At 43.3% G+C, this 23,483-nt stretch overlaps 1 protein-coding gene across 14 annotated transcripts in view; it reads left to right on the top strand.

Annotated features, from left to right (window-relative positions):
- The first annotated feature begins 20,414 nt into the window (after positions 1-20,414).
- The window catches only part of SUPT20H (SPT20 homolog, SAGA complex component), a 45,500-nt gene continuing 42,431 nt past the window's right edge, over positions 20,415-23,483 (top strand). For 13 of the 14 annotated variants that reach the window (XM_062194346.1, XM_062194354.1, XM_062194353.1 and 10 more), the window contains exons 1-2: positions 20,415-20,514; positions 22,818-22,914. In XM_062194346.1, the coding sequence (XP_062050330.1) occupies positions 22,912-22,914 (3 nt within the window). In that variant the 5' untranslated portion in view covers positions 20,415-20,514; positions 22,818-22,911. Of the gene's footprint in view, positions 20,596-22,817; positions 22,915-23,483 lie in introns of all 14 variants that reach the window. The other variant, XM_062194347.1, reaches the window with a different exon arrangement.

The raw sequence follows: 23,483 nt of genomic DNA on the forward strand, positions 1-23,483 counted from the left end.
TTAAATTTCACATAATCACTAACAAAATAAATTATATAGAATCTTGAGGACTATGTGAGAAACTTACTTGAAAAAGAAAATGTTTATTTAATTGTTGGGATATTGTAGCCCAACAGAAAGACCAAAAAAAATCGTATCAAATTCATGCACATTAAGGTGTTATTTATTTGAAGTCCTCCGCTCCTCCAGAAGTTGTTTTTACTTTAAAAAAAATTTGTTCAACAAATTCAATCTATTGAACCATCTGCCATTAATCTAAATATTTCAAGGAAAATGCTTTGGGGAAGGGCTGTTTTCTGAAGTTAGGAGATCCTGCAACCTGTGTCCCTCCAGTGCCAGAAACGTTAATGTGTAGGGGAGTGTCAGGGCAGCTTTATGCCCTGCCTCATCCTTCCTGTCTCTAAAAACAAACTCCACGAAATGTTTTTTTTTTTTTTTTCTCTAGCCTTTACAACACCTCCTGTTCCATCCATATCTCCCGCCTCAGGCTCTTTTCATTATTTTCATAAGTGTTAGCTACACTGGGTGATTTTGTTCCTAAGCTTCAGTCTCCAGGATTAATTTTTCTGCTGGGGTTAGCATCACAGCTCCCCAGGGCCTGACCGTCTTAGAGCTTGCCCTGTTGCCCTGTTTACCAGAGTAAACGTGAATTTAGTTTACAGTAGAGAAGCTTTCAGTAGAATGGATTCTTTCCAGAGTCTACAAGCAACAACAAATTTCCTGAGAATTTTACAATCTACATAGTGCTTTCTCATAAATCCTTATTTGCTCCTTCTAATCACCCATGAATAAACTGATGATGATGACAAAAACAATGATAGCCATGATGATAATTATTTCCTTTCCACAGATGACAAAAACAGACTCATACTGAAGAGAACGATCATACAGCTGGCCACTATTAAATATTAAGGTCAAATCTGGGTCTTCTGTTTGCAAGTTCTGTGCCTTTTTCTTACTCCATTGTAAATGTTCATATAATGTTTCTGGGAGCTAGGTATTGGCTCATGTAGCACAGTATTTACCCTTAGTTCAAAAAAATTCAAGGAAATTTTTTTACTGTAAATCAGTGAATCAGTACTAACTCAAAACCTTGAATTAACACCTTTTCATTTCCTACTATTAAAAGTCAGTGTTTCTAGTCTCTGGTGGTTCCTATTCCATATTTCTTTACTCATTATAGTATATCCCAACTCAAGTCTTTTTTAAGTTTTGTATTTATTTATTCCAAAGGCAGACAGAGGGTGCTCATATCCTCTGACTCACTCTCTAAATGCTCATAGTAGCCAGGGCTGGGCCAGAACAAATCTAGGAGCTAGGAACTCAATCCAGGTCTCCCATGTGGGTGACAAGAACACAACTACTTGAGCCGTGACCTGCTGCCTCCCAGGGTTGGCATTAACAGGGATCTAAAGTCATTTTAAGAGTTGCATTAAATTAAAGATATTTGCTATGCAATGCAGCACCACTCACAATAGCTGAGAAAAAGAACCAACATAAATGCCCATCCACTGATGAATAAATTTTAAAAAATGTGGTACATATACATAATGGAATACTATCCAGACACAAAAATGATGAAATCTTGTCTTTGCAGTAACACAGGTGTACCTGGAAGTCACTATATTAAGTGAAATAAACCAAGCACAGAAAAACAAATGTCACCTGATCTCACTCATATGCAAAATCTAAAAAGACACGTGATCTCATAAAAATTAAAAGTATAATGGTAGTTACCAGAGGCTGGGGAGGGTAGGTGGTAGGGAGGGATGGGGAAATGTCAATGAACGGGTAGTAATAGCTAGATAGGAGTAAGAATTTCTGGAGTTTTATTTCACAGTAGGGTAATTATAGATAATGTTTATGTACTATATATTTCTCCATCTTAAAAAATATCTAGAGGGGATGGCACTATGGCATGGTTGCTAAAGCCATTGCCTGCAACGCCAACATCCCATATGGGTGCTGGTTCAAGTCCCAGCTGCTCCACTTCTGATCCAACTCCCTTCTAACACTTGAGGGCAAGTAGCTTAGGATGGCCCAGGTACTTGGACAGTGCACCCACGAGGAAAGTCCCAGAGGAAGTTCCTGGATCCTGGCTTCAGATCAGCCCAGCTCTTGCCTTGCAACCATCTGGGGAGTGAACCAGCGGATGGACGATCTTTCTCTCTCTCTCTCTCTCTCTCTCTCTCTCTCTCTCTCTCTCTCCCCCTTTCAAATAAATAAATATATCTTTAATTAAAAAACTAGAGAGACTGGAGCTGTGGCGCAGCGGGTTAACGCCCTGGCCTGAGCTCCAGCATCCCATATGGGCACCGGTTCAAGACCCCGCTGCTCCACCTCCTATCCAGCTCTCTGCTGTGGCCTGGGAAAGCAGTGGATGATGGCCCAGGTCCTTGAGCCCCCTCACCCACGTGGGAGACCCGGAGGAAACTCTTGGCTCCTGGCTTCGGATTGGCACAGCGCTGGCCGTTGCAGCCAATTGGGGAGTGAACCATCGGATGGAAGACCTCTCTCTCTCTCTCTCTCTCTGTGTGTGTGTGTGTGTAACTCTGACTTTCAAATAAGTAAATAAATATTTTTTAAAAACTAGAAAAAAAATTTTGAATATTTTCACCATGAAGAAATGTTAACTGTTTAATTTATTTGAAAAGGGGAGAGAGAGAGAGAGAGAGAGAGAGAGATGCTGGTTCACTCCCCAAATGCCCACAAACAGCCAGGGCCAGACCCAAGCCAGGAACCAGGAACTCCATCTGGGATTCCAACATACATGACAGGGACCCTACTACCTGAGCCATCACCTGCTATCTCCCAGCGTGTGCATAAGCAGGAAGCTAGAATTGAAAGTAGAGCCAGAACTCGAACTCAGGAACTCTGATATGGGATGTGGGCATCCCAAAAAACTGTCTTAACCACTGTGCTAAATGCCTAAACCTAATAAAAAAATTTTAAGTAAAAAAAAAAAAATTGTTATATCTAGGAAACTGTGTTTAGCAGTGACAAAGGCTAACAAAAAAATACAGAAAATAAAACTGTTTGACCTTTAAACAACCAACATTTATGTATCTAAGCACCAAAAAATTATCTAGAAATTCCTAGTAGTGACCTCTCATTAATAATGATTTTTTCATTCCACAAGTCAAAAAATTAAGTCCAGCGCCTTCTCTTACAGCACTTATTTTTAAGTAAAGTCCTGACCTCTAGTGGCTAACTTGGAATAATTCAACACCTGAATCTACCAAACAATCTTAAAGTCAAAAAAGACAGCAAGCCATTATAATCTTGCTACAGTAAAGCAACAGACAAAATACAGTCCCACCTATAAAACATGAGTATTTGTAAAAAAAAAAAGAAAATCTGAATCTCATCTAGTCTCTAGGTCCAACAAGCAGTGTAAGGTAAATGAAAAGGTAGATAGACTTATTAAAAACAACAATTGGAACATGGGAAATTCTGTGGAACCCAAGATCCAGTCAGTTTTATTTTGTTGTTTTAAACAAATAAAGGACACGAAAAAAAGTGATGTGAGAGAACTATTATAGATTAAAAATGTCTAATGACCCTTATAGATGAAAGGTCATATTAAGCAAATGCAGGATGTGGTTTTGTTTGGATGCTGATTTGAGCACTGTTTTCAATGGTGAAAACTAGAGAAATGTAAACCCTTGTCTAGGTATTATATGATGTTACAGAATTATTGGTGGTTTTTTTTTTTTTTTTTGACAGGCAGAGTTAGACAGTGAAAGAGAGAGACAGAGAGAAAGGTCTTCCTTCTATTGGTTCACCTCCCAAATGGCCGCTACACCAATTCGAAGCCAGGAGCCAGATGCTTCCTCCTTGTCTCCCATGCAGGTGCAGGGCCCAAGCACTTGGGCCATCCTTCACTGCCCTCCCGGGCCACAGCAGAGAGCTGGACTGGAAGAGGAGCAACCAGGACTAGAACCCAGCACCCATATGGGATGCCGGTGCCGCAAGCGGAGGATTAAACCAAGTGAGCCACGGCGCCGGCCCTATTGTTTCTTTTTTCTTTCTTTTTCTTTTTTTTTTTTTTTTTTTTTTTTTTTTTGACAGGCAGAGTGGATAGTGAGAGAGAGACAGAGAGAAAGGTCTTCCTTTTTGCCGTTGGTTCACCCTCCAATGACCACTGCGGCCGGCGCATCGTGCTGATCCGAAGCCAGGAGCCAGGCACTTCTCCCGGTCTCCCATGCGGGTGCAGGGCCCAGGGACTTGGGCCATCCTCCACTGCACTCCCGGGCCATAGCAGAGAGCTGGCCTGGAAGAGGGGCAACTGAGATAGAATCCGGTGCCCCAACCGGGACTAGAACCCGGTATGCCGGTGCCACAAGGCAGAGGATTAGCCTGTTAAGCCATGGCGCCGGCCCCTATTGTTTCATTTTAAAATACAATATTGATATTATGATCTTAAGAATATTTCTTAGAGTTATAGAGTAAAATATTTATATTTGTAATTTTCTAAATGTTAGAGAAGTTAATTGTGAGTTTGGAGAACTACAGATACAAAAGCCCTCAGACAGAAGCATGGTTGATGCTTTCAGGAGCAGGGAAGAGGCCAGTGTGGAGTGAATGAGGGATAGACTGGACATGAGCTTAAGAAATTTAGTAGGGGTCCAAGTCTTGCAGGCTTTTTCTTTTTTAAAAGATTTATTTATTTATTTGAAAGTCACACTACAAATAGAGAGGGAGAGACAGAAAGAGAAATCCTCTATCCACTGGTTCACCCCCAAGATGGCCACAACAGCTGGAGCTGGGCCAGACTGAAGTCAGGAGCTTCTTCCAGGTCTCCCCCATGGGTGCAGAGCCCCAAGCACTTGCGCCATCTTCTGCTGCTTTTCCCAGGTGCATTAGCAGGGAGCTGGATGGGAAGTGGAACAGCTGAGACACAAACCAGTGCCCATATGGGATATCGGTATTGCAGGTGGTGACTATCTGGAATGCCACAGCACCAACCCCAGGATTTTTAATAAGATGGGAAGGGGCCAGCGCTGTGGCACAGTAGGTTAATCCTCCGCCTGCGGTGCCAACATCCCATATGGATGCTGGTTCTAGTCCCAGCTGCTCCTCTTCCCATCCAGCTCTCTGCTATGGCCTGGGATAGCAGTGGCAGATGGCCCAAGTCCTTGGGTCCCTGCACCCACATGGGAGACCCAGAAGAAGCTCCTGGCTCCTGGCTTCGGAACGGTGCCGCTCTGGCCATTGCGACCATTTGGGGAGTGAACCAGCGGACGGAAGACCTCCCTCTCTGTCTCTCCCTCTCACAGTCTGTAACTTTACCTCTCAAATAAATAAATAAAATCTTTAAAAAAAATACACTGTAATAAAGGTTAAAAAAAAAAAAAGATGGGAATCCATTGGAGCATACAGAGCAGAGGAATGATATAATTCAGTAGTCATTCTGCCTCCTGTATGGAAAGTTGACCATTAACATATGATGTAGAACACAGCACAACGAAACATCTATCACAATAATCTAGGGCAGGGAAGGAGGTGGCTCAAACCAATGAAGTCAGAAGTGGTCAAATTCTGATAATATTACAAAAGAGGGGTTGACAGAACCTATAGATGGCTAAATACGGAATGAGTAAAAGGAAAGTGAAAGATGGCCATAGTTTTCTGGCCTGAGCTAATGAAAGGATGGAGTTGCCCATTCTTGAGATAAGAAAGGCAACAAGAGAAGGGTTAAAGGAGAATTAGAAATACTAATTAGATGTTCAAGAGGAATGGCTGGATGAGTGCAGAGTACAGAGTATTAGTCTAGGTCAGACATATAAACACAGGAGTTGTTAGATCTACAGTTAACTGCCTTCTTCACTTTTCAGATGTCTTCCCTTTTTAGGTTGGACTACACATAATTGCCATTTTTGTAGGTCAAACACTGTCCAATATTAACAACCTGATATGATTCAACTAACTGTAAAATGTAAAGAATTCCTACCCCATTTCACAAGGCAGTTGAATACTCAAATGAGCTAAACATAAGAATTCACATAGTAAATGCTTAAAATATTGTAATGGAAAAGCTTGTCAGTGACAGATTAGAAAAGGCATTTTTAAAACTCAGAATTTATTTTCAAGCATATTGCTCATCCTACCTATGTGGAATCTGTTCAGAGAAGCCCCATGACCAAATAAATGCATTCACCAAACATTTCAGCACATCTCAGTGCTCACCATAGGCCAGCACAAAACTCCTCGCCTGCTGGAGAATTGGTTTTAGATGTAGCTGGCCTTGTGATACAGCAGGTTAAGTAACTGACTGTGATATCAGCATCCTCTGTGATCAGTGGTGCAAGTTCCTGCTGCTTTGCTTCTAATCCAGTTCCCTGCCAATGCTCCTTGGAAAGCAGTGGAAGATGGCCCAAGTGGTTAGGTGCCTGCCACCCACCTGGGAGACTCAGATGGAGTTTCAGATTCCTGGCTTCAGCCTGGCCCTGCCCTGGTCATTGGGGCTATTTGGGGAACAGATGGAAGATCTCTCCCTCTCTCTCCGTAACTCTAACTTTCAAATAAATAAATAAATATTTTGAAAAAGAGAAAGAAAGCTGGTTTTAGATGATGGCAGGAAAACAAAAGCTTTAAACCCTGCTTTTTTTAATGGTCCAGACTAGACTAATCCAATCCTGGACCAACAGCCCTACTTAGCTTACCAAAGTGCAGTCCAATCTTGCTTCAGAGCCTGTTTGAACTCCACTCAGTACTGGGTGACTAGGTTAGGTGCTCCCTATTTCTAGAAACAATACCTGAGTTTGGGTCATTTCTTTGACCTTTATCATCCTGTAGAGCCCCACTGATGTGCTTAATTTCCCTAGGACATGTCAAGGAGTCTCCTGTTCCTCCAACTGCTCTCCTGCCCTTTTTGCTTGCCAGCTCACTCTCTTGTCTCCCTCAGGTCTTTGCTCACATGCTAATTAGTCCTTCATTGACTATCCTTTTTTTTTTTTTTTTTTTTTTGCCAAATCCCTCCTTTGCTACTCCATCTAGCACTTCCAATCTCCCTTTCATGGCCCTAATTATCATCTAAGGAAGAAAAAAAATCCCTCAGATCTGGAAATCGACCTGACACAGCTAGACCATGTTCTCCTGGTGGTGATAAACAAACTCATAGAATATCACCAACAGACAAAGGCACTCTGAGATTATGATAAAGTGGGACAAAAATAAGGTCAGTGTGCAACCCACCAAATACCAAACATCCCTTTTCTCTTGCTTAAATTTAGCGACTGCTGCTCCTTTACCAAGTGCAATTTTATCCTCAATCTCATCTGTCATCTCTGTAAGACTTATTGAGATATACAACCAGAATTGTCCTCACTTCCCGACAACTTCTAATCCAGAGCAAAATTCTCTTTCATTAGACGGTGCCCAAAATTACCCAACCAAAGCCCAAATTATAACAAGTTGTTCCTGTATCCTCTCACAGACCCTGCCTCCATAGTTTCCCATGGTGATAATTCTTCCTCACTACAACAGTAATTAATCCCAGTTAGCTACAGGAGTGTTCCTATTGGTCTTGGCCTTTAGAACATGAACACATGTAACATTCTATGTGCTCTCTTCATTTGTCTGTCCCACTAGGATGTATCTCCATGTATCTGCACAGAGGTATAGATGTTTGGACGCTGCAGTTAGAAACATTTTAGACTCTCAATAAATAGTTGTTGAAAGATTGAACATTGAACACCCACAATGCAGTAGATTTTAGAGATGTATGACAATAATTAAACGAGAGTCCATTAGACTGAAATGACTGTTTTATCCTGGGTCATTATGTAAGCAAACCCAAAACTAATTCAGGGGGCCGGCATCGTGACATAGCGAATGAAGCCACTACCAGCAGTGCCGGCATCCCATATGGGCGCCAGTTTGAGCCCAGGCTGCTCAATTTCCAATCCAGCTCCCTGCTGGTGGCCTGGGAGGGCAGTGGAGGATGGTCCAGGTGCTTGGGCCCCTGCACCCACCTGGAAGACCTGGAGGAAGCCCCTGGCTTTGGATCAGCCCAGCCTTTGCAGCCATCTGAGGAGCGAGCCAGGAGATGGAAGACCTTTCTCTCTGTCTCTCCCTCTCTCTATAGGTCTTCCTCTTAAATAAATAAAATCTTAAAAAAAAAAAAACTAATTCAGAATTTAAAAGAAAATGAAACAAACTCAGCCAATGCTAGGTGGCCAACTGGACATTAGTTTTGCTATCTTGAACTTTGTTTTTTAAAGATTTATTTATTTTATTTGAAAGACAGAGTTACAGAGAGTCAGAAGCAGAGAGAGAGGTCTTCCATCCGCTGATTCACTCCCCAGGTGGCCACAATGGCAGGAGCTGTGCCGATCCAAAGCCAGGAGCCAGGAGCTTCTTCCCAGTCTCACACATGGGTGTAGGGGCCCAAGGACTTGAGTCGTCTTCTACTGATTTCTCAGGCCATAGAAGAGAGCTAGATCGAAAGTGGAGCAGCAGAGACTTGAACCGGCACCCATATGGGATGCTGGTACTGCAGGCAACGGCTTTACCCACTATGCCACAGTGCCAGCCCCTGTTATCTTGAACTTGTTACAGGGATAGTCCAAATAAGGCAATTGCTCAAACTTTAACCAATCAAAAAATATCTTTGTTCTGTTCTGTATTCACCCTACAAAAGTTTTCCCTTTGACCGCCTCATAGAGCCCTGACCATTTCCAGATTATATCTTCTTGATTCGAGAATCCCTGTCTGCTCAAATAAACTATTTAAGATTGTAATGTGCTAAAAGTTTTTAATAGATGTAAACATGAATCACCGCAAGCTCCTGAGACGTTGGCAGAGCAGTGGCTCAGTTTTACCAATTTCAGTTTAATAAGTTTGTCTGAGAAAAGGAACAAAGAGGGCAGAATCAAAATTTGCATCAGAGAGCACTGTGTTACTCTGCTTTCAAGTACCACTTTATTATTTTTTCCTTTGTTTGCTTTCTTTATTACAGGTATCCTTAGAAAGTCACTCTCCCAGGGCCGGCACTGTGGCACAGTGGGTAAACACCATACCATATGGGTGCCGGTTTGAGACACAGCTGCTCCACTTCCGATCCAGCTCTCTGCTATGGCCTGGGAAAGTAGTAGAAGATGGCCCACGTGGGAGACTTGGAAGAAGCTCCTGGCTCCTGGCTTTGGATCGGCGCAGCTCCAGCCGTTGCAGGCAATTGGGGAGTAAACCAGTGGGTGGAAGACCTCTTCTCTCTCTCTCTCTCTCTCTCTCTCTCTCTCTCTCTCTCTTTCTCTCTGCCTCTCCTTTCTCTGTGTAACTCTGACTTTCAAGTAAATAAATAAATCTTAAAAAAAAAAAAAAAAGGGAAGTCACTCTCCCAAGACTGGTGCTTGTTGGAGGAACTTGGCCCCCTGCACACATGTGGGAGACTTGGAAGAAGCTCCTGGATCCCAGCTTCGACGGGCCCAGCTCCAACTGTCTCAGCCATCTAGGGAGTGAACCAGCAAATTGAAGACTCTTCTCTCTCTGCCTCTGACTCCATCTTTCAAGTAAATAAATAACTCTTAGGAAAAAGAATAAGAAGATACAAAAATAGCTAACAAGCCTATGAGAAAATGCTCAATATCACAAACCAAACCACAATGAGATATCATCTTATCTCAGAATGCCCACTTTCAAAAAAATAACAGTAAGCTCTGAGTCCTTTTCTGGGATGCTCTCTTGGTCCAACAAGTGTACTTCTCTTCATTAAATTTTGCTTCAATATTCAAAAAATTAAGTAAATAAATAATAAATGGTACTGAGGATACAGAGAAAGAGAAATGCTTATGTCTTATTATTGGGAATGTAAATTAGTACAACCATTATGGAAAACAGTATGGAACTTTCTCCAAAAACTAAAATATAGCTACCACATGATCCAGCAATCCCAGTTGTGGGTATATACCCAAAGGAAATGAAATCATTATATTAAAAAGTTACCTACACTTCCATGTTTATTGCAGGACTATGCACAATAACAAAGTTATGGCCAGCGCGGCGGCTCACTAGGCTAATCCTCTGCCTTGCGGCGCCGGCACACTGGGTTCTAGTCCCGGTCGGGGCACCGATTCTGTCCCGGCAGTGGAGGATGGCCCAAGTGCTTGGGCCCCGCACCCGCATAGGAGACCAGGAGGAAGCACCTGGCTCCTGGCTTCGGATCGGCGCGCCGGCCATAGTGGCCATTTGGGGGGTGAACCAAAGGAAGGAAGACCTTTCTCTCTGTCTCTCTCTCTCTCACTGTCTAGCTCTGCCTGTCAAATAAATTCTTTAAAAAATTAAAAAGCTAAAAAAAATAAAAATATATTAAAAAAACAACATGGGGCCAGCACCGTGGCGCACTAGGTTAATCCTCCACCTGCAGCGCTGGCATCCCCTTTGGGCTCCGGGTTCTAGTCCCAGTTGCTCCTCTTCCAGTACAGCTCTCTGCTGTAGCCCGGGGAAGGCAGTGGAGGATGGCCCAAGCGCTTGGGCCCCTTCACCCGCATGGGAGACCAGGAGGAAGCACCTGGCTCCTGGCTTCGGACTGGCATAGCAGCCATTTGGAGGGCGAACCAACAGAAGGAAGACCTTTCTATCTCTCTCTATCTATCTATCTAACTCTATTTGTCAAATAAAAAAAAATCTAAAACCCATTCTTACAAAAAAGCTGAATAAAAGGCTAAATGTCATACATTGCAGAACAAAGTTTTTCAAACTTCAGGGCACTTAAGAATTCCCCCAAAGTGTTAGAAAAATGCACTGCTTCTAACTGAAACAAAATTTACTAAATTATTTTTAAAATTAGTAGATTTATCTTAAAGTCTCAACAGGCCTAAATTTATAAATTTGTAATGTGAGTAAATTCAATATTCACTAAAACACCAGCAACTCCAAATATTTCCTTTGGGCAAAGTACCATTAAGCAATGCCATTAACCTGTCATCCATTAACTGCAACAATGCTTATTTTGGGAAAACTTCATGTTAGATGCAGGATCTGGATCTCTAAAAAGAGAACTATTAGAGGCTTGAGTTATGACAGAGTGGGTTAAACCACCTCCTGCAATGCCCGCATCCCATATGAGTGCTTGCTAAACTCCCAGTTGCTCTGCCTCTGATCTAGCTTCCTGATAATTCACCTGGGAAAGCAGCAGCAGAAGGCCTAAGACTTCGGGCCCCTATACCCACACAACAGACTCAGATGGAGTTCCAGGCCCCTGACTTCAGCCTGGCCCAGCCCTGTCTGTTGCAGCCATCTGGGAATGAATGTGTCTCCATCTCACTCTCTCTCTCTTTCTCTCTCTCTCTCTGTAACTGTACTTTGAATGCATAAACAAATCTTAAAGAGCGAGAAGTATTTGTTCAAAGAAAATGCTGGGCAGCGCTGTGGTGCAGTGAGTTAAGTCTTCGCCTGCCATGCCAGTATCCCATATGGGCGCTGGTTCTGGTCCTGGCTGCTCCTCTTCCAATCCAGCTCTCTGCCATGGCCTGGGAAAGCAGTGGAGGATGGTCCAGGTGCTTAGGCCCCTGTGCCTACATGGGAGACCTGCAAGAAGTTCCTGGCTCCTGGCTTTGGATCGGCACAGCTCTGGCTGTTGGGGCCATTTGGAGAATGAACCAGTGAATGGAAGACCTTTCTCTTGGTCTCTCCATCTCACTGTCTGTAACTCTACTTCGCAAATAAATAAATAAATCTAGAAGAAAAGGAAGGAAGGGAGGGAGGGAGGGAGGGAGGGAGGGAGGGAGGGAGGGAGGGAGGGAGGAAGGAAGGAAGGAAGGAAGGAAGAAAGGAAGGAAGGAAGGAAGGAAGGAAGGAAGGAAGGAAGGAAGGAAGGAAGGAAGGAGAAAAGGGCCAGCACTGTGGCGCACTAGGTTAATCCTCAGCCTGTGAGCCGCCATCACTTATGGGTGCTGGGGTCTGGTCCCAGTTGCTCCTCTTCCAGTCCAGCTCTCTCCCATGGCCTGGGAAAGCAGTGGAGGATGGCCGGAGTGCTTGGACCCCTGCACCACATTGAGACCAGGAGGAAGCACCTGGCTCCTGGCTTGGGATTGGCGCAGCTCCGGCCGTTGCGGCTACTTGGGGAGTGAGCCAACGGAAGGAAGGCCTTTCTCTTCTCTCTCTCTCTCTCTCTCTCTCTCTCTCTCACTGTCTGTAACTCTGCCTGTCAAATAAATAAAATAGGGGCTGGCGCGGTGACGCACTAGGTTAATCCTCCGCCTGCGGCGCCGGCATCCCATATGGGCGCCGGGTTCTAGTCCCAGTTGCTCCTCTTCCAGTCCAGCTCTCTGCTGTGGCCCGGGAGGGCAGTGGAGGATGGCCCAACTGCTTGGGCGCCTGCACCCACGTGGGAGATCGAGAAAGAAGCTCCTGTCTCCTGGCTTCGGATCGGCGTAGATCCGGCCATGGCGGCCATTTGCGGAGTGAACCAATGGAAGGAAGACCTTTCTCTCTGTCTCTCACTGTCTGTAGCTATACCTGTCAAACAAATAAATAAAAATATTTTTAAAAATAATCTTTAAAAAAGGAAAAGAAAAAGAAAATGTTAATACAGTATTACTTAGTCCACTAAGTGCCACAAGATGTCAAGATGTCACTTTGTATACTAGAAACAATTATGATTGTGGCCAGCGCTATGGCAGAGCAGGTAAAGCTGTGGCCTGCAGTGCCAGCATCCCATATGGGTGCAGGTTCATGTCCCGGCTGCTCCACTTCTGAGCCAGTTCTCTGCTATGGCCTGGGAAAGCAGTAGAAGATGGCCCAAGTCCTTGGGTCTCTGTACCCATGTGGGAGACCCAGAAAAAGCTCCTGGTTCCTGGCTTCGGATAGGACCAGCTCCAGCCATTGCATCCATCTGGGGAGTGAACCAGAAAAAAGAAGACCTTTCTCTGTCTCCCCTTCTCTGTAACTCTGCCTTTCCAATAAATAAATAAATAAATTTATCTTTAAAAAAGAAGACAGGGCCAGACCTGTGGTGTCATGGGTAAAGCCACCCCACCCATATGGCACCCATATGGGTGCCAGTTCTTGTCCAGGCTACTCCACTTTTGATCCAGCTCTCTGCTATGGCCTGGGAAAGCTGTGGAAGATGGCCCAAGTCCTTGGGACCCTGCACCCACATGGGAGACCTGGAAGAAGCTCCGGGCTCCTGGCTTTGGATCAGCTCAGCTCTGGCTGTTGCAGTCATTTGGGGAGTGAACCAGAAGAATGGAAGACCCCCTCTCTCTGGCTCTACCTCTCTCCATAACTTTGCATTTCAAATAAATAAAAGTAAAATCTTTAAAAAAAAAAAGACAATTATGATTGGCTTCAACTTTTTTTTTTAGGTCCTAATTTGTGGGGACACCCAGTTTTTCATTCTGAATAAATATGTAAACAACCTGGTTCCTAACCTCAAGAGACTTCAAAGCTCACTGAGAAGCAGATGTGTGCTGAAGTACCTAAATATAATACACAGTACTGAAAGCAATGCCAGAAGCACACACTATCAAATAAAAATTGCCTCAAAGTTAAATAAGCTAGGTTGCATGTGTCACTATTGCATTGTACCTGAGGGACCTTTCAAGGCATTCTGCCCTTGGTGTTATGCCTCATGGTCACATGATATGTTGGGCTAAAGCATTGAAGGATTTCCTGTTGGCAGGTAGGACTGAAACTGAGTCCAACCTGTTCTTTCTGTTTCCCCCATCTATTGGGATGTTGCATTCCCATCCCATTCTACAGTTGAGAACTACAAAGGGAAAAGCTGGATGAATCCAAGGTCACCCAGAGAAATGTCCTGCAATAATGAATATTCATTATTATTATAATTACTTAAAGGTTAGTTGTATGAAATACAGTTTATTTACATTTTGTTAATTCCATTTTTACTGGACAGCTTCATTGTACCAAAAACCCATTGGATACTAGAAATACAGTTAAGAATAAAGTGATCAAGATCTAGCAAAGGAGGAAAACTATTCTATTTTACAGTAAGTCCTGGTAGAAAGCACAGGAAGTCATGAATCTCAGGGCTGGAATACAGAACCTAGACAGTAGGATAGCAGGGAGACAGGGTCAGTGATTCTTTCCAGCTATGACTCTAGATCAAAAACACATAAGACAGCACAATGGGGTGATGGGAGGGATGCTATAAATGTGAAAAGATACTCACATTCACTCACAATTTTAAAAAGGATAAATTAAAACAAAAACATCCTTTCAAATGACTCACAAGATCAGAAACTTTAACAATACAGAGAGGGGTGGGTACCACTTGGGATGCCTGCATCACATACTGGAGTGACTGGGTTCAAGTCTCTGCAGTGTTTCCCATTCTCATCAGCTTCCTGCTAATGTGCACCCCAGGAGGCAGTAGGTAGCTCAAGTACTTGGTCCCTGCCACTCATGTCAGAGACCTGGATTGAATTCTAGGTTCCTGGTTTGGGCCTGGCCCAACCCTGGCTGTTGCAGACATTTGGGGAGTGAAACAGAAGAAGGAAGGTCTCCCTCTCTCAAATAAAGTTAAAATAAATAAAAATAAACAATGTAGAATTTTGGTGGCCAAGAAAGAAACAGACACTGTTCAAAATGCTTGCTGGTATATGGCATATACTTATAGAGAAATATTCTGAAATGTTGTCATCTTACAAAGTTCAAATATATATCCTTCAGTGCAGCAACTCTGCCTGTACTACTATTTCAGAGTCTCACATAGGAGCAAGAATTTCAAAGAAATAATTTCAAATTTAAAATATTACAGAATTACCCTTCTGTAGTAGAAAATCAGGAGGAACCATCTAAATATCCATGATAGGAACCTGCCTTAAATAAATTATGGTGTAATGGAATGGAATCATCCAATGGCATATGTCAGAAGGATGTACTGGATTTCCAAAATATGTAGCCAAGTAGGTAGAATAGTAGAGTACAGTGGGTATGTGTTTCCCCATTTATATGAAAAGCAAAATATGCATATACACATAAAGCCTTGTGTTTGCATAGGCTATTGATGGAAAGTTAAATAGACACACTTTTAAAAGTGCTTTAGATTGATCCTAGGGAAGGAAGTAAATTACCTGAAGTGGGACTATAATAAAATTCTATTATGAACATTGCCAAACATACATAAAAAAAAAAGAGTAAAATGACCTTCCATCTGTCAACCTTAACAACTGCATCTCATGAATTAACTGAATCCCTGGGTGAGATTGAGAGTGGGAGGTACTGGGTGACATTGGAGGCAGGAAGTGCACGTAGCAGAGTACTGTGGGCATCCAAGTGAGAATACAGTAAAATAGAACAAGAACCATGGGGAAGGCCAAAAGAGGAGAGGCCAAACCTGAGAGGCTTAGAAATAGAACTGAAGAACTGGCGGGAACTGGGGCCTCAGAGAAGAGAGCTCTATGCCAGATTCCTGTCTTTGGGAAGTTGACAATTACCAGGAAGAAGAATACAGAAAATCTGAACAAAAGGATGAATAATTGAGTTTGGAAGGCCTTTGGGACATCAACTAAATATGTTAAGTGACCAGAAATAAATAAGACTACATACCTCGGAGTTCCCCACATTGGGTAGTAGCCAAATCCATGAGTACAGATGAGTGCAAAATTGAGAGGGAAACTGTATCTCTATATGGCATGCATCAGCATATTGCATGTGTGTATGTGTGTGTTTAACTATTTATTGTACACATTTTCCTATATATACATAGATGGAGGTATAATAAGTCCCTAATACCTCTTATTCCCGCTTCAATTATTACCAACAGGGGCAAGGGTTTGTCCTAGTTATTAAGACACCTACATCCTGTATCCCAGGGTACCTGAGTTCAAGCACTGGCTCCAGATCCTGATTCCAGCTTCCTGCCAACGCACACCCTGGCAGGCAGTAGGTGTTGATCCAAGTGACTGATTGGGTCCCTGCCAGCCACATGAATTGAGCTGCCAGCTTCAGCCCAGTCTAGTCCTAGCCATTGCAGGCATTTAGGGGAGTGACTCCACAGATGGGTGTTTTCCCATGCTCTTTCTTCTTTCTCTGTCTCATGCATAAATCAAGAATAATTACCAATAATTTACAATTCTTATTTCATGTATCATCCCTTAATTTTTGAGTATCATAAGCCAGATCCCCAAATTCATTTAATTTATGTTACATTTTACATTTTATAGATTAGGTCCTTTTTTTTTTTTTTTTTTGGACAGGCAGAGTGGATAGTGAGAGAGAAAGAGACAGAGAGAAAGGTCTTCCTTTTTGCCGTTGGTTCACCCTCCAATGGCCGCTGCGGCCGGCACATCGTGCTGATCCGAAGCCAGGAGCCAGGTGCTTCTCCTGGTCTCCCATGTGGGTGCAGGGCCCAAGCACTTGGGCCATCCTCCACTGCCTTCCCGGGCCATAGCAGAGAGCTGGCCTGGAAGAGGGGCAACTGGGATAGAATCCGGTGCCCCAACCGGGACTAGAACCCGGTGTGCCGGCGCCGCAAGGTGGAGGATTAGCCTGTTGAGCCACGGCACCGGCCTAGATTAGGTCCATTTTTTCCATAACCAAAAAAACCACAACAATCATTGTTGTATTAATCTATTCAGGCTGCCATAATAAAAGCCACAGACTGGGTAGCATAAACAGCTGAAATGTATTTTCTCACAGTTTGGAAAACTAGAAGTTCAAGATCATTGTGCACACAGGCTTAGCGTCTCCTAAATCCTCTCTTTCACTTGCATCTATCTGGCTGCCCTCTAACTGTGTCCTTATACAGTCTTTCCTCTCCTCAGTACCGTCTCTGGTGCCTTCTGTGCATCCCAATCTCTTCTTTTTTTTTTTTTTTTTTTTTTTGACAAGCAGAGTTAGAGAGAGAGAAAGGTCTTCCTTCCATTGGTTCACTCCCCAAATGGCCGCTACAGACGGCACGCTGCCCTGATCCAGAGCCAGGAGCCAGGTGCTTCCTCCTGGTCTCCCATGCGGGTGCAGGGCCCAAGGACTTGGGCCATCCTCCACTGTCTTCCTGGGCCACAGCAGAGAGTTGGACTGGAAGAGGAGCAACCGGGACAGAATCCGGCACCCCCAACCGGGACTAGAATCTGGGGTGCCAGTGCCGCAGGCAGAGGATTAGCCTAGTGAGTCCTGGTGCCGGCCCCCAATCTCTTCTAAATACAGTAGTAAGATTGGGTTACTGCCTACCCTGATAGCATCATTTAAATACCTTCAGGGCAGATATTTAGCCTAGCTGTAGCGTCTTACATTGCAGTACCTGAGCTGAATGCCTGGCACAGGCCCAACTCCAGCTTCCGATAATGCAGACCCAAGAAGCAACAATCAAGTGATTGGGTTCCTGTTATTCACAGAGGAGACTTGGCTTGTGATCTCAGCTCCTGGCTTTGTATGTAAGCACAAAGCTCCTGACCCTGCCCCATGGTCCAGCGTGGGCATTTGGGAAATGAACCAGTAAATGTCTATCTGTGTTTACTCCTGTCATCCAAATGTCCAAATGTCATCAAATGGTCAACAAGTCTATAAGAAAAAGATGCTCAACATTACTAACCATTAGAGAATGCAGATCAAAGCCATAATAAAACATCATATCACACCCATTGGATGCATTTCTCAAAGGAATGGAAAATAAAAAGTCCTGGTGACGATGTCAATAAATTGTAAGTTCTTACAATGCTGTAGATCTGTAAAAATGGCCCAGCTGCTGTAGAAAACAGTTAGTGGGCTCCTCAATTAAGATAACATAGAACTACTGTAAGACTCAGAAATCCCACTCCAGTGGATATAGTATGTCCCTCCTCTTATTCACAAGAAATTCCTGGAACCCCAGGTGATACCAAAAATTATACACATGTACTATGCTTGTGTTTATACACATATATCTATGATAAAGTTTAATTTATAAATTAGACACATTAAGAGATGAACAGTAATAATAATAGAACAGTTATTACAATATACTATAGTAAAATTAGGTGAATGTGGTGTCTCATTCACACACAAAATAGCTTATTATGCTGTAAGAATGGGAGATGATAAAGTCTAAGTGATGAGAGGAAGTGAGATGAATGCACAGGCATTGTGATGTAGCATCTAAAGGCTACTTGAACACAAACTCTGTGATACAGTGACAATAGATCTAATAGCTGAGAATGCTATCAAATGACTAACAGGTGGATAGCGTCTACAGGATTGATATGGCAGACAAGGGGATAATTCATATCTGAGGCAGAATGGATCAGGACAGCACAAGATTTCATTGTACTAAGAACACTGTACTATTCAGAACAAGATTTCATGTACTATTTAAAATTTGTGAGTTGTCAACTTGGGAATTTTACATTTATTATTTATGGACCATAGATGATGACAGGACCTGAAACTTTGGATAAGGCAGTGATGGGGGGAACTACTGTATACCCAGAAGAATTGAAAACAGGGATGGGCATTGTTACACAGCAGGTTAAGCTTCGAATACTTGTATCCATATTGGAGTACCTGGTTTGTATCCTTGCTTCTCCGTACTTCCAACCCAGCTTCCTGCTAATGTGCATCCTGGAGGCAGTAGGTGATGGCCCAAGTACTTGAGTCCCTGCCATCCACTTGCAATAGAATTTCTGGTTCCTGGCTTCTACTTGGTTTAGCTCCAGTGGCTGGGATCACTTGGGGAGTGAACCAGCGATGAAAGACCTCTCTTTCTTGGTCTCCTTCTGTCACTTCACCTTTCAAATAAATAATCTTTTTTTTTGGGGGGGGGGGACAGGTAGAGTGGACAGGGAGAAAGAGAGACGGAGAAAAATCAAATAAATAATCTTAAAAAGAATTAAAAACAATAGTTCAAACAAATAGTAGCACTATCCACAATAGCTTCAAGGTATAAACAACCTAAATGTTCAACAGATGGGTATACACCACACACACACACACATTGTATCTACATACAATGAAACAGCCATAAAAAGGAATGAAGCACTGTTACATGCTCAAAGTGTATAAAACGCTACAAGTATATAAGATTAACCTGCAAAACATTATGAAATGTGGAAGAAGACAGTCATCCATCCTATTTCTATGATATCCAGAATAAATAAGACAGTCATCCATCCTATTTCTATGATATCCAGAATAAGTAAATCGAGTGAATGAAAACTGGTATTTGCCAGGGGCTGAAAGAAGGAGGAATGGGGGAGTAACCGCTTCACTGGGCTTGGGTTTTGTTTTGGGGTTATGGAACTTGTTAGAGGTGGTGATTGCATAACCTTCTAAATGTGCTACATACCAATGCCAATGAACTGTACATTTTTTAAAAAGTTCTTTCTTTAGCTAAAAGGCAGGGCAACAGCAACAGAATGAGAGATGGAGAGAAAGGGATCTTCCGTCTGCCAGGAAAGAACCAGTCTAAATCCAAGAGCCAGGAAGGTCAATCCAGGACTCCCATGTGGATAGCAGGGACCCAAGTGATTGAGCTATCATGGTAGCATTAGTGGGAAGCTGGATCAGAAGTGGAGTGAGGATTAGAACACAGGCACTCTGACATGGGATGTGAGGTCCCAAAGCCTGTGCCACACACCCACCCCAATAATATAGTTTAATATGGCTTATTTGATGTTCCATGAATTTTACCTCCATTAAAGCATTTTTTAAAAGATTTATTTGAAGTGCAAAGTTACAGAGAGAAAGAGAGAGCGAGCGAGGGAGATAGAAAGATCTTCCACCCACTGGCCTACCTCCCAAATGGCCAAAGGGAGCTAGCTAGAAGCCTCATCCAGGTGTTCCACGTCGGGGGAGAGGGGCCCAAGCACTCGGGCCATCTTCAGCTGTTTTCCCAGGAATTGGAGCAGCCAGGACTCGAACCGACGGCCCTATGAAATAACCAGCGTGGCAGGCCTTGGCTCTACCTGCTATGCCACAGCGCTGTCCCCTATTAAAACATTTTTCCCCCTCAACTGAATTTTCAGTTGCAGAATTATAATCAGACATTACAATGCATGCTAACAATGCAGTTTCTGAATTTTTAGAAGCTGTCCAAAGTTTTGTGGTTTTTTGTTTTTGTTTTTGTTTTTAATATATATTAACCGCAATTCCACTCAATGTACCATGGAAGACTATAGGGCCTGAAGTAGTATGTAGGCAATGATATCACTCCTTTTCCATTTGGATAAGCTAGGCAGACAGCTGGTCCCAACTTTCACTCTAGAAATCCAGCAGGGTCTCCTACCCTGGCAAGTGATAGATGCAGCCTCCGGCCCATTTTGCAGACGTTTGATGAGAAGCTTAACGCCCTAGCCTCCGGACGGGACCTAAGTCTCCTAATGCCTCGCGGGAATCAGACAGCTGGGCTCCGCCTCCCGCGACATCCCAGCCTCTGGGCCCCGCCCCTCACTCAAAACCCCACCCCTTCCGCCCTCTGTCCCCGCCTCCCATGCCCAGCCCGCCAATCGGAAGTGCAGCCGCCGGAACAGGCTGTTGGCAGGGCTGCCTCACCGCGACGCCCAACGGGCGAGTGGGCGTTGCGGCCGAGAGGCGGGGAGCGTCTGAGGCCCAGCGGGACGCCGGTGGTCCGCACAGGTGCGCCGTGGCGGGTGGGTGGCACGATCCGCGGCCTGCAGGCAGGCGGATTAGGCGCGCGAGATTCGGCCGGGGTCCGAGGTGAGCGAGCGCTTGCGGAGCTGCTTTCCGTAACCCGCAGCGGGAAGACGGTACCCCTCGGAGGTTCATCACAGGCGCAGAGCCTGCGCCCCTCTGGGCAGACACCTCGGTTACCCTTGATGGTGCGGCTAAGGTGCTCGTTTAATTTTAGATTCTTGAGTTCCAGTTACGGGTATTTTCGGAAAACTCGCAAGAATTTTGCGTAACGCGTCTTAGGGGGCGGGTTTCTTGGTGTCCATGTTGAATAAAGGCCGGTTGCTCCACGATGGGGTTGGCGGCCTTTCGCAGGTGAAGCCCAAGTCGTTACGAAAGCTCGTGTAGTTGGAGAGACTCAGGTCGCTCAGGGAAATAGAGGGGATTGATTGAGACGTGTAGAATTGGAGTTGTTACCGGCCCTTGCGGAGGGTGCCTGGCGTCCAGGAATGAACTTGAAGCGCTGCGCCCTGGAAGCCATCTCCCTGAACCCCTGCATAGTGGGGAGCTGCGTCTAACTGGGTGCAAGGCATCAAAGCCCTTGGTAGGACTCGAAATGCAAAGTGGTTAACACGAATCTAAAGCATGTTAGATGAGCAGTAGTACGGGTGTACTATAAAAGATCAAAATTCGGAAAAAAAACGTGTTAGTCTCTGAGCAGAATCAGTTCTTAAACGCTTAAAAGAGAATCTAAAAATGGGTGCTGGTTTGAGTGGTCTGTATGGGAACCTAGGATTAGAAACTGAAAGAGGTCTCAATTCCTGTCTAGGTCTGTGTGTTTAGAAATGTCACTGGTTCTGAGGGCCTTATTCTGTAAAACGAAGATGATGATGGCAGGTTTTTTTTTTTTTTTTTTCTATAGCTTCTAGTAAATTTTTGAGGCACAGTGTTTTGTCAGAGATGCTCGAAGTTACTTACTGGTTTTTATCTGCAGTACTTACATAATTTAAATTTATTAGCCACCTCTTTGATTTAGTGACAAAAATTAATTTTAAAGCATTACATTTAAAGCCCTGAGTATGTAGTGTACCTTCATCTTTAGATTTGGTGGTTAGAAATTTTTCACCTTAACCTAATTTCAATTGACAACTCCTATGAGAGCAGGATTAACCTTTTTCTTTTTTTTTTTTTTTTTTTAGTTTAATTTATTTGAGAGGCAGAGAGACATTCACTTTCTGAAAGCCTGGCAACAGCCAGGGAAAGGCTAGGACAAAGTCATGAACTAGGAACAGCCCACGTCTCCAGTGTAGGTGGCTGGGACCCAACTGCTTGAGCTCCAAGAAGCTGGAATCTGAAATGGAACAGAGAACGGGACATAAGACAGTCCAACATGAGATGCCAGCATCCCAAGTGTCTTCTTAACTGCTGCATCAAGGCCTGCCCCGCCCCCTCCAAACATGAATGTCTACCTTGTTTTTAGTGATTAATCCTGTAGTCCTGGAACCTGTGCAGTGCCTGTGATGTACTTACATTAGGTTCTTAGGGCTTTTTTTTTTCCTAGTTTTTTTTTTTTTTCTTTTAAAACTTATACTGGCAAAAATCTAAGATTACTCTTAGAGTAAACGTGTACCATCTCTGTGCTAAGCCAAGAAGACAGCAATGAACTTCAACATTGGCAGCACCTTTGAATCACCTGGGAAGCTTTAAACATGCTGATTCCAGGCCACAGTCCAAACCACTAATCAAGACCTCTGGGAGGTGGAGCATGGGCACCCCACTGTTTAAAGCTCCACAGATTACTTTGTTGAATATTCAGGATGAAACCCTTGTGTTAGAGGAAAGAGGTTCTGGAGTGTGTCTGGTTTGTTTGAGGAGAGGAAGTGCTAAAGGGATTGGAGCTGCATCTGGAAAAATGTAACCTGAGGCATTTGGGGGGATATTATTAGAGAATTTTATCAGCAGGCATGATGAAATTGATTTGTAAAATGAACATATATTGATTAAGGCCAGTGAGTAGTCTATTAGAATAATCCAGAGGAAAAGTGAGAGCAGCAACAGTGATGATAGAGAAAAGATTGCAGAAACATTAATTTTTTCCCAGAATATTAATATTTTTGGAGTAAAAATATGATTTTTAATTTGCAAACTGTAGTTTTCCTTACCTAGTTGAAGTTATGTTTCAGCAATAATAGGTTGTGATATATTGCTTTTATTGTTGCAGAAAAATCTATGAGAAATATATTTGATAATTATTAAATAACCTTGATAGCTTAATATTAATGAGTGTTCTATTGTTTTTGCTTTTACAGTATGTACAAATTTAATATTAAAGAAATGGTCTTCATCCTGCTTCATCAATGCCCATAAATTTCTCTTCTTTTTAGACTCCTATTATATGCCGAAATGGTAAGTCCCTTATGTTCAAGCATGTTTTGGAATGTTGTATTCCATCCTCTCTATAAAGATGTTTGTATTGTAGGTAAAGAGATACTATTTACTGCGAAAGGGTGAGTGTAAATTCAAATAGTTTTTAGGGGCACAAGTTTCTCATGTTAAAGTTTCTTTCTATTTAGCTATTTTTAATTTAAAAACAGATATAATCTGCTTAGAGCATATATTTTAAGCAGCATTGATGCTAACCTTCTAATGGCACATTTCTGTTCATTGACTTAGCAATCACTAAACAGCTTCAGTCATAGGCATTTAAATTTGCCATTAGAAAATTAAAGAAATGCCCCTTTCTAATATTTTTAAAGAAGTAGCAACATTTGACGGTGAGAGAATGAGTTCTGAGTACCATGTTGAATAATTCATCCATTCAGATAAACCCCTGTTCTGTAGCACAAACCCAGAAAATCTTCCTTCTTCTTTTGGAATCTTGCCTGTTTCCCCTACTCTAATAGAAAAAAGTGAAACTGTCATAGTGTGCCTCTGACCACAATTTATACTTTGCACCTATATTGCCTGATTATTTC

This window comes from Lepus europaeus, chromosome 6, assembly GCF_033115175.1.
Source record: "Lepus europaeus isolate LE1 chromosome 6, mLepTim1.pri, whole genome shotgun sequence".
NCBI lineage: Eukaryota > Metazoa > Chordata > Mammalia > Lagomorpha > Leporidae > Lepus > Lepus europaeus.